Here is a 17,532-nt window from a genome sequence, read left to right as displayed (position 1 = left end):
GGAATTATTAGACTTTACTTTATTGTATTGTTGTGCATGATTCAATTTAGTTGGTTAATTATTTAAGTACCACAATTGTCGCCCTAGGGCATCCTGGCGCTGGGGCAGAACATAAACGACAAGCGACAAAAAGAACCCAAAAGAATGACCAATAAGCAAAAAAAACTGGTTTACATCTTCCTACAAAAAAGGGCAGGCAAGCTAGATTGCCACTGATAGAGGAAAGTAGGTGTATTCCAGACCATACAGCCTGGAATCTAACAGGACCCTCTGCCACATTGTACCTTATGGTGAAGTGGGATCTGTTGAAGTGGAAGAGATCCTGATCATAGAGGTTTGGAGGAAACATAAGGCAAAACAAAATGGGAGAGCAACTTAGGAACAGTGTGGTAGAAGGCATAATGTACCAAACAGAGGGCCTCAAAATGAATATGCTGCTTTATGGGCAGTCAATGATTTGTTGTGTTTTGTGCTCCAGTGGTTTTCAACTGTTCGACCTTTCCTCAATTATGAATACAAAATATTTCAACTGTGAAAATATATTATGCATTACAGGTTCTACAATTGTTTTGGATTTGAGAAACAATTACAGCATCAAATGTGGTCTCTTTTATTTCTATCCATACTTTGCTTGCAACAGAAATATATCACCTGAGAGAGATTAATGGTGCATGTGAAAAACATCTAGGATAAAGTTGTTACGTTGATAACCCACTAAAGCAAAGTCATTGCTTGTTTCTACTTCCCTTTTTATTACGAACTTTGAGAAACTCTTCAAACCTCTACCCCATAGTAGAAAATGCATAAATGGAGAATTCTTGAGACCTGCTTGTCATACTTTGCTACAAAAGAGAAACATGAGCATTTGATTTTACTCTCATTGGATGATCATGCATGCAAACAAGAAATAGATTCCCAAGAGCATGCTTTACACCTGTCTTTCACTTGATTAGTCTAGAATATGACTTAAACAGCACATAGTGTGCATAACACATTAGGATGAATTTACTAACTTTAGCTCTAGATTGATTTAGGGGATAACCTGGGGATAGCTATGTATTCTGAACTTTATGGTTTGTTCATTAGGAATAGGCTTAGATCAATAGGGAGGTGTATGGGACCTCCAGAGATGCTTATGCACATTCTTGTGTACATTAATTTTTTACTTGGATGTTACCAGATCTGTGAGGCATAAGTGACTGTTGCGCAAAATACAGTATGCTGTCTACTATAGAACATATGTACACATTCTCATTTATATAATCCTACAAAATTGGTTACGCGCACCTCCTCCACTCTGCCCTGTCCCACTCAGAAGCACAGTTCCAGTGGAAATATATATAACACTAGATTTGCATATGTTCAAAACACATTTACAATCCCTGATTTCCAGTTATCATGAAATGCTTATAGATAGCTTCTCTGTAACACACAGTAACATAGGCAGAAGATGTGAAATGAATGTTGGAGATTATTCACAAGGTTTACAGAGTTAAATTGAACATAGGAACACACTAATATTTTCCACTGTGGCTCAATGTACCCTTGGGTAACTGCACATTTCTGCAGATTGAACTTTATTCAAATAGGAATTGCCTTTATCTCATTGTATATGGCCCTGTACACACTGCATAAATATAAAGTACTCATATCATACAATAATCACAAGATTACATGAATAGTTTAAACCAAAGATGTTGGTTCAAGCTTTAGTTATATTCTGTGTTTGTTTGGCAACATAAGATATACCCACCGTAGGTTTTGCTCTCATTTTTGAGTAATTCAAGAACCAAAGCCAAAATTGAGGTTTGGATGTGTACAGACATCTTCTTTACCCTTGATCTGAATACCTTTGCTAAAAGATATTGTAATACTTCCACACTCCAGTCTGACAGCATCTATCAAATGGACAATGTGGAGAGAGCAAATTCATCTTCAAGTCTGTCAGTGGCTAGGAGATGAAGATTTGGCTTTAGCAAATAAAAGGTTTTTACACCTTTTATCTGGGTATCAACTGATGAGCAGAAAAAATGTTCCCTAGACACCTGGCCAAATGACCAAATTGTAAATTGCAATTTGAACCATCATGTGTCCTGCAGCACTTCGATGGCCATGTAAAGATTGTGCTTATTATCTCTTTATTTCATTATTGCAATAAAAGTATTGCTTTGAATAGCTCTGATGATAGAAAAATAATAAACTGCACTTCAATAAAAAATGTATAATCATAACAGACTGACCGGCAGCAGATGTTGGTTTTCCTTATGTTAAAGAACTCCAGAAACAAACAAAACACAAGTAAAAACAAACTTCTAAAGTTCCTTAGTTTTTTTCATGGCAGAGTCCAGGTTTCTAGCATCAGTCCGTTGCTCTAAATATTAGGGTCCCTTCACATTGCTTGGTCTAGCAGCAAGACTTGCATAGTAAGCACACTGAGAAGGATCACACTGTCCATTTGCTCCTGGAGGACCCTGGGGTCCAGGGAGACCAGTCATTCCTGTTTCACCCTGTGGTCCTGGTGTTCCTGGAATTCCATCTTTGGCATAACCTGGCTCGCCTGCAAGACCTGTGAAGCAGAGGCAGTGAGACTATATCATTAAGTTAATCACTAGACATGCTATAAATTGCATTGTAAACGAGACAGTAGTACATTACCAAATGTATTTTGACGGGTGCCTACTATGTTGATATTTATCCATGACAAACACAACTAATATCTAATTGTCCTTCTTTATAAATACTCTGCCTTCTGATGATAGAAATACAAGTAATCTTTCGTCTTTCTATGAGTTCAATAAAGCAGACGTAATGAACCTTTTGACAAAAATTAAATTGCGCTTGCCCAATGATAGCTGTCCTCCAAGTATTTTAAAATTGGTATTGACTTGTTTCCCAGACATAGCATTATCTCTTCTTAATCTGTCTCTCAACCAAGGCACAGTCCCATGTTCCTTTTAAATGGCGGTTGTAGTCTCCTTGCAAAAGAAAGCAGGTGAGGACCCCCTCAATCTGCAAAATTATCAGCCAATTTCTCTCCTCCCCTATTTGGCAAAATTGCTTGAGGCACATGTAGCTCAACATCTCTGTTACTTTATAGAGGCCTCAAAATCCTTGATCTCTGCCCAGCAAGCTTTCACCCTGCTCACTCAACAGAGGCAGTGATCCTCTCAGTAGTAGATGACATTCAAGAGGAAGTAGATAAAGGCAACACTCACTCCTTAGTCCTCCTAGATCTGTCAGCAGCATTTGACAAGGTCGAGCATGGCCTCTTGGCTAACCGTGTTAGAGTTGAACACCAACATGAACATGAAAGTTGCAATTTTTTTATTATGCTGATGACATGCAACTCCTCTTCGCGATTGACAGCACTCACAATCCTAAGCTGCATTTCTAAGACATCATGCTGTTCATTCGGATTGGATGAACATCAACCAATTGAAAATAAACTCTGACAAAAAAGAGACAGCAGTCTCCAAAAATAAGCTCGTCCTTTGGAGTTCTCCTTTCCGGCCCAATGATTTGGGTCCTCCTCGCTCTCCAAAGAAATCGGTAAAAAAGTATTGGTTTTACAATTGAAAAGGATCTATCTCTGAAACCACAACTTGGCTCAGTGATATCGTCCTGTTCTTTCCAACTTGTTGCACTATTTTCAAAGCCTTGCACATGAAAAGTCTGGCATTTATTAAATCTGGGATCCAGTACGACCGTGCCCACGATCTCAGATCCACCCATTTACACCTGTTAGTGATCCCCAAATTTAAGAGATTTAGGATATGTGGATTAAGTTTTCAGTCACTGCTCCACGTGTCTGGAACACCCTTTCCCTGGAACTCAGGACCACCTCTTATTATAAAAAGTTTAGACAGATGCTGAAGACTTGGCTCTTTATGAAAGCCTATTAAATAAGCTTCCTTTGCTCCATACAAGCTGAATTAACATAAATAGCAAAACAATATGAGCATCAGTACCATATACCACACCACATAGTGCTAAGCCTACTTTCCCTAACAACTGCCTATGAAGAACACAAATTTCTAATAAAAAACTGTTGTGTTCACATAGCTTACAGATCATGTTGATAAAGAGAAACATGCTGCTGGAGAAGACAACTTTAAATGCATTCACATGCTTATGCAGAAGGCTGAATATGCAGAATAAAATGGATCTTATCGCTGCTACATGTTCCTAAAATAGAAGAGTCTCTGATAGCATTCCTTTCCTTGCGCCAGTATTATATATTTAAAAAGTAACCAGACTTTCACTGTGTTTTAAAAGAAATTGCCTCATTCTTCTAATTTACAATGTTACTTATTTTAAATTGTTTTAATTATTCAGAGTTGAAAGTAGCCAAATATAAGGATTACAGAGAGACATCCTGTTTAGGCATGAAAGAAAATGTTACCTTTGGTAACAATCTTTCTGGTGAATAGTATGTCTATCTGCAGATTCCTCAATTCTTGAAAATTCTAGGCACCTCTTGAATATTCCAGAAACTTTCAATAGCTTTCCCACGCCAGTAGGAGGTACCAGCTCCATTTCTGCACTGGAAACAACACCATCACAATGTCACTGGAGCCATAAAGCACCCATCCTAGGGTCTTGACAACAGTTTCCATCTATTTCATGTCTTTAAGGCGATTAACAAATGAGAATGACATAGATATAACTGGTGCAATGCTATCTTGTCACCAATTGCTTCCCTGTTACACACACAACCCTTAGGTGTCTGACCAACCTTCAGATTGGGAGGAGTGGGATCAGTGAGGAATCTGTACATTGCTAAAGCATCCACCAGAAACATCATTACAGAAAGTAAGTTATTTTTCCCTTTTTTTTCTTCTACCTCATTTCTCCCCACTTAAATAGGTTCTAAGAATTCATGTGATAAGTAGTGGGTCTGAACTCCCCCAGCAATCCTTCTTTAGGGATTTGAACTCCCTGTTAATATCACTGATATGGGGAAAGGACACCGCCGGGTAGCCCTAGCGCCTCTACAACTCCCACGTGACCAAGGTGGTCTGGGAGCCCCATCCTTCGAGGCCTACTTCCTAGCAGCGCAGTTACGATGGCTATCACACTGGACGGTGGGGCGTCAGATCGAAGAGACAGACACGTGAACTGGTACCCTAACGATCCCCACGATACATAGACTTTTACTACAGGGCACAAAACCAAATTCGGCCCATCCCATCCTGGTGAAAGTAGCGAGCGCTTGCATGCTCAGACTCCACTGTCTCTCCCGCGCAAAACCATTATACTCCCCAATGCTGCACTGGCAGGACTTCCCAGGGGGAGAGATCATTACACTGCTCGAGACATGCAGGTCTGGTCAGAATACGCACTCACAGAAGTGGAATCACTGGTCACGTAGGCCAATTAGCCATGGGTACAGGACACCACCTAATCACATGGATTTATAAATCCATCATTACGCTGATGGCCTCAATGCTAACTCAACTCAGAGAGAAATGGGCGGAGGAATTCGGTTGGGCACTTCACAACAAGGAACGACTCACAGCCCTAGAGCAGCATAAAAAAATCTTGCGCAACCAGCGTTTCAAGAATATTCAATTTAACAAATTTCACCAAGCGTACCTCACCCCACAGCGGCTTCAGCGATTTTATCCTATGGAGAATTTCGAATGCCCCCGCTGCCACCATCCCAACGCTACATTTATACATATGCTTTGGGCACGCCCCGATCTACAGTCCTACTGGACTGAAATACGCCCCACGGTACAGACAATCACAGGCCTGACAAACCTTAGCACATAAGAAGTGTGCGGCCTGGGAATATTTAAATGTAAAAAAAGAAGAAAAAATAAAAACACGATTCGCAGTATTAGCTATACTCCTAGCAAAATGCAACATCACAATGCATTGGTGTTCTCCTATGGGTCTCCCGATAGAAGCATAACCCAATATCAATGGCATGGGCAACCCTCCTACATGATTTCAAGGACACACGCCAGACATCCACAACATCCCAGTCACCACTATGGCGTAGTAATACCCCCAATCTCCCACAACCAAAGTACGCACATCCGGGAGGAGCTCAACACCTCCACCCCCCAGCCCAGGTGTTGCCCACTCAAACCGTGACTTGGTTGCGACCACTGGTAAACCACAGTCTACGTTAGTACACTCATAGGTACAGCCCTGCACCCCCCTTTCCTATCCTCCCCTGTCCCCACCATCCAAGTTATCCCCACTATCTAACAGACTAAAAACAATACCAGTACACTTCCACAACTGCGGCGGAAATACTCAGACGAGATCCTAACAACCAAGCACACCATTTTAGATCAAATACCCACAGTCACTTGCAAGTGGCGTATGAAGGACAGTCCAACACATCCAAACACTCTGCATATCCACTACCGCATCACAATGGCAATTTAATGTATCTATATGATGGAAAACTGCATATGTTGTTGTTTATGTCTGTTAATCTGTTGACATTAAAAACTCTAAAACTCTTTTTAAAAAGAAGTGGGTCTAGAAGGCAAGTCAGATTAGGAGTTTATGTAGCACATACCATGCAAAATGACGATTTCCCCTAATTCCGAATACAGCAATAATGCCTGGTGAACGTATGCGAGGATGCCACTCTACAAATCTTTGGAACAAGGACAACTCCTACCAGAACAGTTGTAGAGGATTTGGCCTTGAGGAGTGGGCTCAGAGACTCCTTCTTAGCAAGTGTATGGCACATCATTATGCAGATAATACTCCATTGAAGCAAAGTCCTCTTTTGCCTTGCCTTTGCTGCTCCCAGCATAATCCATTCAGAGCTGATCATCAGACTTAATTGGTCTGGTGTGGTTCATGGATATTTAACCACCCTCCTGGGATCCATGTATTGCAGCCACTCCTCTTCTTTTGTGAGATGTGGCTAGGGATGAAAATAAGGGGATGAGTGGGGTAATGAACTACCCCATGAGAAAGTGGGTCACCATCTTGGGCGGGAAGGCATCGCTAGTTCAGAGAGTCAAATCTCTGACTTGTCTAACTGATTTTATGGCAACCAAGAACACTGTCTTTATTGTCAGTAACCTTGACTGGCAGCTGTGAAGGGGTACGGATGGAGGCTCAATCAAAAAAGTCAACACTTAAGTTAGATCCATTGAAGTATGATAAAGGGGGTCTGTTGATAAAATTGTATCAACCCTTTTAAGAACCTCTTAATGGGAGATTTAAAAAGGAAAGGCTGATTTGTAAGGAAGAGTAAGGTTAAATAAGGTTGCCCGCTATCATTTAAGAGTACCTATAGCACAACCCTGCCTTACAAGCATAAGTGCATGTTGAAGAATTGCTGACAGGTGGGCTTGCAATGAATTTCTGCTCTCCAGGTCACAAATCTGTGCCACTTTCCACAACAGGCTATATTCGTGGAGTGATGACGTGGAGACAGGATAACATCCACCACCAGAGGTGGCATCTGAAAAGAGAGAAAATGACCCGGCTGAATATAAAGACATGAAGGTAGAGGCTCTAAAGCCTGATATGCAGGACACTCCATCTCTTCTAGGAGAGGAGCCCCCCCTGAGTCATCGACTGAGGCACAAGGAGATGTGAAGACAGTCTGCATACCACACCCTTCTTGCTGAATCTGGGGCGATGAGAATAGCTTGGACCCGGTCTTGGTAAATCTTTCTCAGACATTGAGGAATCAAGGTTATGAGGAAAAACATGAAATGAAGATGAAAATCCCACTTCAAACAAAAAGTGTCCCCCAAGGCTCCTCTCAACAGATACTGGGGTGCACAGAGCTGAGGACATTCAGCATTTCCCAGAGTGGAGAAAAGGTCCACAAGAAGTGTTACCCAAAGGGAAAATATGCTCTGCACCACCTCTGGGCATAGATGTGACTAGTGGTTGGCAAGCTACTCTGACCTTCAGGCCTGATATACAGCGATCCGGCTTGGTGGTTGGCGGTTAACCAAATCCAATGTCGTTGAGCCCAAAACCATAGCCTCAACGGCCGGTGACAAAGAAGTTGTGACCCACTCCTCCCTGTTTGTAGCTGTACAAAATCACAGTCATATTGTACGTCAAAATCTGGACAGACAGAACATGTATGGACGAGAGAAAATTCATGCAAGCTAGACGGTCTGCTCCCAGTTGTGGAAGCTTGATATGAAGCAGTAATAAAAAATAAAAAAAACAGGGGAGTTTGATAACAGTCATTCACATATCCTCCCTGGACACACACCTATATAAAAAATGTGACATGGTGACCCTTTGGTTGAGATTGTATTCCTGCCTTTTATTAGAGATAGTGAGTCATTGATGATAGTGGGTAGAGAGTATAGTGAGGATAAAATAATATTGCCTGTAAATAAACAAAGTTGCTCTCATTTATTTAATATCGGTGATCTACAGAAAGATACAAAAATCTAGAGGGGACCAATCGAATAATAGTTGAACTTTGATCCTAATGACAGGTCTACATGTTTCACACCTTGCTGTCTCCAAAGGTCTATTTGCGTTTCTTTAAGGCCTTATGGAAGTACCCTCTATATATGTGGGCAACCTAATCTAGGTTATCCTTATTTATTGTAAAAGTATGCATTCAATAACCTCACTGAGCATCCCACACATCTGGGAACTCGCATGATCCAGCATCCGTGAACCAGTATTGTAGCTTTACATGGCTACCATTGGATACAGAAACTCAGCACCCATACAGGATATTAACCATATCCTTCCAGGGTGCCTGCTGTCAGAAGCTGCACCCTTTTCCTGCACCTGCTAACATTGTAAATTGACTCATCAACCAGGCTAATATGTAAATAGCCAGTTGTTACAAACAGCTAAAAGAAGTAGCATATAGCTGATTTCCAAGTGCTCCCAAATTTGGAAAATATGGAAATGTAAGCAGAATGAGAGGATATACCTTAGTATAGGAGTTAGGACTGATGAAGCATCAGCTACATCACAATAATTATGCCCACTGCGTTTTTCATCTGCTTCTTGAAGTTGGTATCCTTTTAGTATGGCTGAGAGACTGAGGAATCACTGCACTTGCCGTTAGTGACTAAACAAGTGCACATCACAGAAGGACTCAGGACACCAATGTCAGGATTGTCTAACACTAACATTTAAGAAATACATCCCTATTTATTAAATCAGTGCATATTTTACCATACAAGGAAATGCCTGTTATGGGTTGCTTTCACCCTTCAAACTTCTTATCAAGAGAACTCAACCTCTTTAAACTGACCATTACTTTTACCATATGCAACTTAAAATGCATTAGGTATGGGGCTATCCAACATGCACTTGGTGTACTTGAATACCTACATGTCATGTATAGGGCTATAGAAACTCGAATAATCCTTCATTGCTATTGCCAAAACTATTAGTTTCTATGTTGTCTGTCTGGCTAGTGCCAGCCAAAGAAGTGGTATAAAACCCTAAAGTAAGTAATCTATAGATAACTCATGCATTCCACGTGCATGGTGAGTTTATCTTCAGCACAGACCCCCTATTCTCCAAGTACTATAAATACGGACATGGATCCAGTGACAATGTTTCTGTATGCATTCAGCTAACTAGATCATATTTTGGAGTCTAGCCTTCATAACGGTTGAAATGACCCAATAGAAAAGTAGGAAGGAAACTTTACTAAAGCCCATAGTGCTGGAATTCTGTCAATACAGAAGGAAAAAGTCTAATGTTTTCACATTCACTTCCCCAACATGATCATATTTTAACATCTTAGGTCTTGAACCTAACACACCTTTAGTGACTGTTCATTTGTCTTTTATTTGCTGTTGATATACAAACTGTTTTATTTCTCTCAGTCATTTGCTTTGATACTGATGGTATTGGAATGTTGACGTGCAGTTCTCTATAACAAGAATTGACCAGAGGCTGCCAGATGTCCCTACCCACTGATTAGGGTGTCCAATATGTATTTTATATTTCACTGTGTGAACACTGTGTTCCAAGATAGCAGACTGTTCAAACAGAATTCAGAAAATCTTCTATATAAATTACAATTTAAGCTAAGTTGAGTTTCCCAGCAGCATGATGTAGACATGCAAGTTGAATGGTTTCTGTCAAAGATCTGATGGCATGTCTTGCCTTAGACAGTTCTCTGGTCCTTCATTAACCATGATGGAATCTCTGAAGTACCCTTCTTTTATTAAAATTGGCAAAGCTAAATCTTTGCAGCCTCTGCAATTTCCATGGAACTTCAAGAAGGTTCCAAAGATATCTGCTGCTCCGCAAAACCATAGGTGTAATACAAATAAGTATACGATTGTGTCGGTTTAATAGGATGAAGGTCAGCAAATATCATTATTTTAAATATACGATGGTTTCAAAGCCAATATAATGAGTTCTCTTGCTAATTGATATTTTAACGTAATACTTTGAAGATATATGTGTGCTCATCATGGGAAATAAAGCAGGTGAAAATACATTACAGTTAGGAGTCCACAACAATAAATGACATAGAGAGAGCAAGAGAGACATTGTGCACTCAAACAATGTACCTGGAGACCCTGGAAGCCCCATGTCTCCTCGCTGACCAACACCTGGTTCTCCCCTCTCTCCCTTTGCACCTCTGTCGCCTGGGGAGGAAAAGGAGATATTAAATTTACTTTTTATTTTGCTCTCATGCCAGAATGTTCATGATGTTACATGCACTGCTTCTCATTCTGTTAAAGATTCCCCTTTTGCCTGTGAGTATTTTCCATGTCTGCCCACAAACTAGGTGATGTAATTCTAAGGGACAAAGCACATCTTACTCAACAGCACATATAAATTGGTATTGAATGATACCAAGATAAAGTAAGATAAGTGTATAGGAATCGCATTATCAGAGAAGTCACTGGTGGTCCATCAATGATCATGGTACTGGTATCTAATGCCTATTGGGGTCTTCAGTCCTCCTCTCAATAGCCGAGGTGATCATACATCATCCCAGTAGTTCTTCCCTATCCTCAGAGAACACTTGAGCACTCCAGGCATATTTCAGATGGAAGACAGCTCTTCTCGTTTAGGGGTGGCAAAGCTAATCATTACACCATGTCCAAAAGGGCACCAGAACCATAAATCAATGACATTGCAACTTAGATTTAGCTTTATCTCCAGAAAAAAAGCAAAACTGTTTGCCACTGCAAACTAACCTCTCTATTTTCAGTTACCAGAAAGCATACTGAGAACAAACATAGGAAGACCTACTCTATCTGAGCCTCCTAGTGCATTTGTGGGTCTTGGAAGTCACAAACAAGAAAATGCATTTAATTTCCTGTGTAACCTGTGTCAACTGTTGGACTGTCCTGTAATGGTCACAAGCACCGAAGGACTAACTTACCCTTGGGACCCATTGGGCCTGCTGGTCCTTCTGGTCCCATCTGTCCAGGAATGCCAGGCTCTCCTGGAGCACCAGGTCTGCCACCATTGCCATCTTTGCCAGGAGCACCAGGAGGACCTGGCCTACCATGAGCTGCTTTAACATGTGCTGGCTGCATCTGCGCCATGAGGTAGGCTAGTTTGTCTGCAAAAAGAATGCACAGTTGGATTATCATTGAAAGCCCAGATGGAAGTCTAACTTCTATACGTCATCAAAGTCAATTTCAAGAAATAATTATAAAATAATTATAAGATTTTGCATCTGTTGTAGGAGCTATTGTGGCTGACTAGGACCTTACCTTTGAAGTAAGATGGGGACATATGGATATCAGTGAGATACATATACTTAAGGAAGGTTGATACAGAAGCTCATAAATAGATCAATGATGAAGTGATGAACACCATAGCCATAGAACTGTTGGAATAAATTTACCATTTAAAGTAAATAGTGCAATACATTATTGATCCCTCTTGTAGACTTTAGCAAGCAAGACACATGCATACATTTCTCTATCACATACAAGACGTAAGAATAAACCAGGTTCTGTAAATATAAGAATATGCCATAGAAATGTACAAATCAACTTTGCAAACTTATAATAGCTTTAATTAAACCAGGATCCCAGTGAAGGTTTACTTCTAGGTCTTCAATGGGCTCTGGAGATGCTGCTCTGTGCATCACTGATCTCTTATCTGGACAACCGTCAGCAACGGGTATCGCTCCCTCCCTTCAGCTCAGAGGAGCGGAGAGTAGGACAAGGAGTACCCCAGGGCTCAGCCATCAGCCCTATACTCTTTAATATTTACCTCCGCCCTCTGGTCCAGCTTATTAAATCATTTGAAATCTCCGCATTTAATTATGCGGACGACACCCAGCTGGTCGTTTCACTGGAGGGACAGGACGCAGTCCCATTGGAAACCTTCCACCGATGCATGCAGGCTGCAGTGGAATGGCTCCGATTGAAGTCGCTGCAGCTTAATGGGACTAAGACAGAGGTCCTGTACTGTTCCAACGACCGAGTTCCCCGGGATCTCCCATATGACTTCTGGCCTTTGTCTTTCTCAGAGTCGGTGTCAGCTTTACAATCGGCGCGCAACTTGGGTGTCAGTTTCGGGCCCAACTTGCAGCTAGATCTGCACGTAAATAAGACCACCTCAACGTGCATGATGCTGATCCGCATGCTGCGCAAAGTTCTGCCCCTCCTCCCTGAGCAAGCCAGACCCGAAGTAGTGCGAAGTACCATCTTAAGTCGACTCGACTATTGTAACGCACTACTTCTGGAGGCCCCGATAACACTACTGGGCAAGCTACAAAGGGTGCAAAACATGGCTGCCAAACTCGCCCTCTCCCGCCCCTACTACAGCTCATCCATGGCAGCGCTACAGGAACTCCACTGGCTGCCGGTCCATCTACGCGTTTGCTACAAAGCAGCTTGCATTGTGTTTAGGGCTATCTATGGCCTGGGCCCGGTCTCTTTGCGGAAAATGTTCGCCTGGTATCTTCCACCTCGAGCCTTACGCTCCTCCTCATCCAGGTTACTCGTAGTACCGCGTTTCCAGAGAGTGAGGATGGGCGGCCGATCTTTCAGAGTAGCGGCGGCCAAACTCTGGAACTCCCTGCCGATATCTCTAAGGAGTCTTGAGGATCTCTTAGCCTTTAGGAAGGCGTTAAAAACCTACCTTTTTCTCAGGACAGGCTAAGTCGCTGAAATTGTTGGTTCATCGTTCGAAGCGCCAGGATGCCCTTGGGGTGACAGGTCTGCGCTCTACAAATATACCACGATACGATACGATACGATCACTTCAACTGATGCCATAAACATATGTGGCAGAACAATGCAATAAGCATTGTTTCCTCAGCTCCTTACAATTTCCACATTGAACGACTTACAAGGAATTTGTTTAATAGGTGAAAAACAGATGCATGTATCTACATTTCACTAGGAGTCAGTAGGAAAAGTTACAAAAGGCCAGGACACACCACAACATATGGTCTATGTTATCACAACAGATGTATGCATGGATATAAACAATGCTGCCAGTGTGGGAGATGAGCCCTGGGGGAGGTTCCTATAGCAGAGTGTTGTTATTGTGGTTTATAACCATTTTATTTCAATGTAACCTCAGTAATATCCTAGAATGTGTCCTCCAAGAAAGAAACATAATTGTTCACCTCAGCATTAATAGAGGTCAGATCATATTGGCAGACAGATAAAAGAATCAGAAAAATTTGGGAAATATTGAGGTAACACAAGCAGAAAGTTGGTATTGAACATTTTTTAAGGTTCATCATTGCTGGATTATATTCAACCCACTTTTAAAACTTTAAGAGTGTATCCTGATTCAGCTATCCAGCAAGTCTTCATTTTGGTTTCTGGCGAACAGGACAAATTCATGTGCATTGCTCCTTTTGCAAAGAACATGACTAGCCACGTGCCATGAGACACAAAAAGTCTCTAATCCAAGATCAAGAAAGAACCAACAGTTCTCATTGTGATAAGTGGATTTACTAAGCCATTTGATGAAAGAGGTAAGGCCAAGAGATGGCAAAAGCTTGCCCTCACTGTCACTCAATCTCATTCTTTTCTCTATGACCCGTCTGGTCCATCTTCATTTCAACAGCAGGTGGACCAATTTGTTTTTCTACATGCTCTACCTTAACTCAAAAAGAACAAAAACTTATTTTCCGTTCATATAAAATGGAAAAGTTATCCAAACAATCATAAGTAGGTAGGCTCCAAAAATTGCTTACTCTCCAAGGAGTTCAAAACCCAAGATCATTTTTATAATTTTGTATATAATTAAAAATGTGATGTGCAAATATCAAATGGTAGATGGTGTACAACACAGTCCTACAAATGTCCTATGAATTACTACTGACGCTGTTTGAACAATAAACTAATACTTGCCACTTAAGTACTAGGAACACGAGGAAAAGTAAAGTGTTCTGACCTTGAGCTGTATTTTTATGTCTACATTGATTGCTAATGGGGAGCACTTATTCTAGAGAAATAAACTATGTATAAGGTCCTGACTAGTTTGAATTGTCCAGCTCTGTATTGTACAATAAATCGAAAACAAGAGGCCATGGGATTTTTAACTTACTATCCAGCTGTTTCCCTAACTCCTCCGAGATGAGTCTTCTCAGGGTATCCAGTGATGGAGGGTCACCCTTAAAAATGAAAATGATTAAAGTCAAGTCATGGTTTAAATATTAAAAGAGGTACTCACTTAGACACCACTGGTTCTAAGCCCAAATGTGGATTCGCAACATGCCATGATTCTGAATAAAACAAGGCGGATGAGTTAGTTACTTACCTTCGGTAACGTTTTATCTGGTGGAGACTAGATCTAGCCACAGAGTCCTTACCGTAGACTTATCCCCATGCGCCAGACTGGACCCGGAGCCGGGTGTCTATGGATGTGATGGCATCAGAATCCATATAACTCTCACCTGACGTCAGTTTCTTCTGCGATTACTTTCCATGCTTCAACTCAGAGCCACGTATAGAAACTGTTTTGGAAACATTGTGCATAAGAAAGCCCTATTTTTGAAAAAGCTTATATGAAGAATGACTAGAAGTCTAGTTTGTCCTTATTGTTCTCCCCTCTGTCTACCTTTTTTGTGAAAACAAAGCTAGATCAAGTCTCTACCAGCTAAGGTTTTACCAAATGTAAGTAACTTATTCATATGATAGAGATGTCTAGCAGCAGATTCTTTACCTTAGAATAGATACCTAAGCAATATCGTCCCCAGAGGAGGGTCTGCAAACCGATTGCAGAAGAATCCCCAACTAGGCCATTCGACACCATAAGAAAAAGAAGACACCATCCCACCAAAGAACTCGGGGAGAATTCCGTACAGAACCGAATCCGCAGCCGTGCCACAACATGGGAAAGGACACCATGACAAAAGAATAAGACAAGTGGGAGAACACTCCATAGAACCTTAGCACTACACTGCCTCCCGGAATGTCAACTGGCCCATTGCTAGGAAAATCACAATCATGGCCACAGAGCACATGAAGTAGAGGAAACACATCGAGGAAGAGTGTAGCCCTCTAGGACAATGAAATGCAGAATCCCATGAAATCATATGAGCAGAAAGAAACAGCACTACTGACTAAGCAACACTATTAGGCAGTTGAAAGACAACTGAGGAGAAGTCTGGGAAGAGTCTAGGCAAAGTCAGCACAGCCAGAAGAGAGAAGAAAGACTACAATGGGGGACTGGAACAAAGGGTTAAATGGAACAGAGCCAACACAGGGGAGGCCTAGTCAGAGAAGTAGGCCTTACTATAAGCGAAATTGCATTGCAAGAACAATGCGATAATTGAAGTACCAGCCAAAGGCCAGTGTAAAGAACTGAAGAAACAGAAGAAGAGGCACCACTCATAGCCCAACAAGCATGAAAGCCAGAAGAAGGATAAACCTCGGGTGCACAGGACAACCCGTGCCCGGTCAACAAGCCAGGGAACAAAGCAAGTGAGGATCATGAAGTCACCCAAAATCAAACTCGGTAGGTAGACCATTACAAGGGAGCTGAATCCCCAAGTGGCTGCACATGCAAGAAGCACAGGAAACACCCCGGAAAAGAATGCAAAGGGATCACAAGCCTCCGTACGTGCAAACCCTGAGAGCATGGGCAAGGAACCCATGTCCGAAAAGAACAGAGGATGGAAAAAACAGCTATATACCCCAAATAGAGGGGAGAAGGCACATCCAAGAACAGCCAGTCCAGTAACAAAACGCTGGGGCGGAAGAGTTAAGACAACGTCCCAATCACAGGGAAAAAACAATTGTAGCTTCGCTCAAGGCAGAAGGAAGGGAAAATAGGCAATGTCGAGGCACATAAGAGGAAGGGCAGCTGAGTAGGCCACCCAGGCCAAGAAACGGACATGGGATGACTGCAAGGAATTGGAGAGAGACAAGAGAATGGCAGGAGCCTGTCCTACCAATGCATAGTGAGAACTAACACAAGAAGTTCTAACGGCGGGGAGAGGATGTAGCCTTATGGCTAGAGCGGTTGACCTCTGGGCTGGGGAACCAGGCTCGAGTCTTGGCAAAGACCCTCCACATTCTGTGATTCTGGGCAAATCACTTAATCTCGCCTTGCCTAACAAAAAAACGAATATGTCCTTCTGTAACGAAAACTAGTGCTCATATAAAGCGCTCTGAGAGCCGATGTCTTGGGTCTAGTTCACGCTACATAAAACTCTAAAAAATATATAAAATAAACTGCGGAAGAGACAAAGAAGAAACACCACTAAATAATTTACCGGACAATGCACTCAAGGTCAAAAATCATGCCCCTTCCCTCACATCAGCTAGGGAAGAAGGGCACTCTACAGAGTGGAAGGAATGAAATCCCTGCCCGGTGTGGAGAAACACTCAACAACGAGAGGCAGAACTCCAGTGCACCATCCACCAACTTGCACCGGTACACAAAAATACTGCATATGGAATCCCCCATGAGGGGTACGCTGGTGTCAGAAACAGATGGTGGAGTACCTGTAAGGCATACAGACAAAGTACCCTGTCAGACAGGAAACAAGGCACAGGTGAATCTGTGGAATCCATTGCACCACAAATCAGCAATGCAGCCACCTGACGGCCATCCTGGATCAACTGAGCAAGGGTGTCCCGAGAGTCATCGCTGATGGAGTGTAGAAGATTTGAGAGCGAATCCCATAATGCATGGGATAAACGGCCCAAAACACAAGTCGTATAAAGGAACCTCAAAGATGAACTTGTAGCAGAATAGATATATTGGCCCTAAGCATCCACACCTTGAGACTCCCTGTCCAGAAGTACGTCAGGCACGGAACCGATGTTGGGAGAGGATGTAGAACCACAAAGCTTCGTGGAGAAGGCTGATGGAAAAGGCAGAGCGAGTCTCCAGTGGCAGAATGACACATATGAGCTATAGGCTGATCCGCAGAGGTCCTTCAAAAGGGCTTAGCCCATGTGCCCAACAGAATATCAAAGACTGCTTCACTGAAGGGAAGCACAGGCTCAGTTCTCAGCTCTATGCAAAAGCTGAACAAAAGCCAATCAACCCTCCGAAGCGAGGAGGAGAAAACAGTCCCAAGAACAGAGAAGAGTCAAGGCCAATAGCATCACCAAGGTCCAAAACCCAATGAAACTCCAGAGGAGGCTCATCTAT

At 42.2% G+C, this 17,532-nt stretch overlaps 1 protein-coding gene across 1 annotated transcript in view; it reads right to left on the bottom strand.

Annotated features, from left to right (window-relative positions):
• Window positions 1–1,151: 1,151 nt before the first annotated feature.
• The window catches only part of COL22A1 (collagen type XXII alpha 1 chain), a 1,057,215-nt gene continuing 1,040,834 nt past the window's right edge, over window positions 1,152–17,532 (bottom strand). Inside the window, exons 58-61 of the mRNA XM_078686128.1 lie at window positions 14,473–14,539; window positions 11,330–11,512; window positions 10,506–10,583; window positions 1,152–2,566 (exon numbers count right to left, since the gene is read on the bottom strand). Of these exons, the coding sequence (XP_078542254.1) occupies window positions 2,379–2,566; window positions 10,506–10,583; window positions 11,330–11,512; window positions 14,473–14,539 (516 nt within the window). The 3' untranslated portion in view covers window positions 1,152–2,378. The remainder of the gene's footprint in view (window positions 2,567–10,505; window positions 10,584–11,329; window positions 11,513–14,472; window positions 14,540–17,532) is intronic.

This window comes from Lissotriton helveticus, chromosome 4_1 (assembly GCF_964261635.1).
Source record: "Lissotriton helveticus chromosome 4_1, aLisHel1.1, whole genome shotgun sequence".
In the NCBI taxonomy this organism is placed as follows: Eukaryota; Metazoa; Chordata; class Amphibia; order Caudata; family Salamandridae; genus Lissotriton; species Lissotriton helveticus.
The sequence above is the reverse complement of the archived record's forward strand: the minus strand, read 5'-3'. Positions and strand labels throughout refer to the sequence as shown.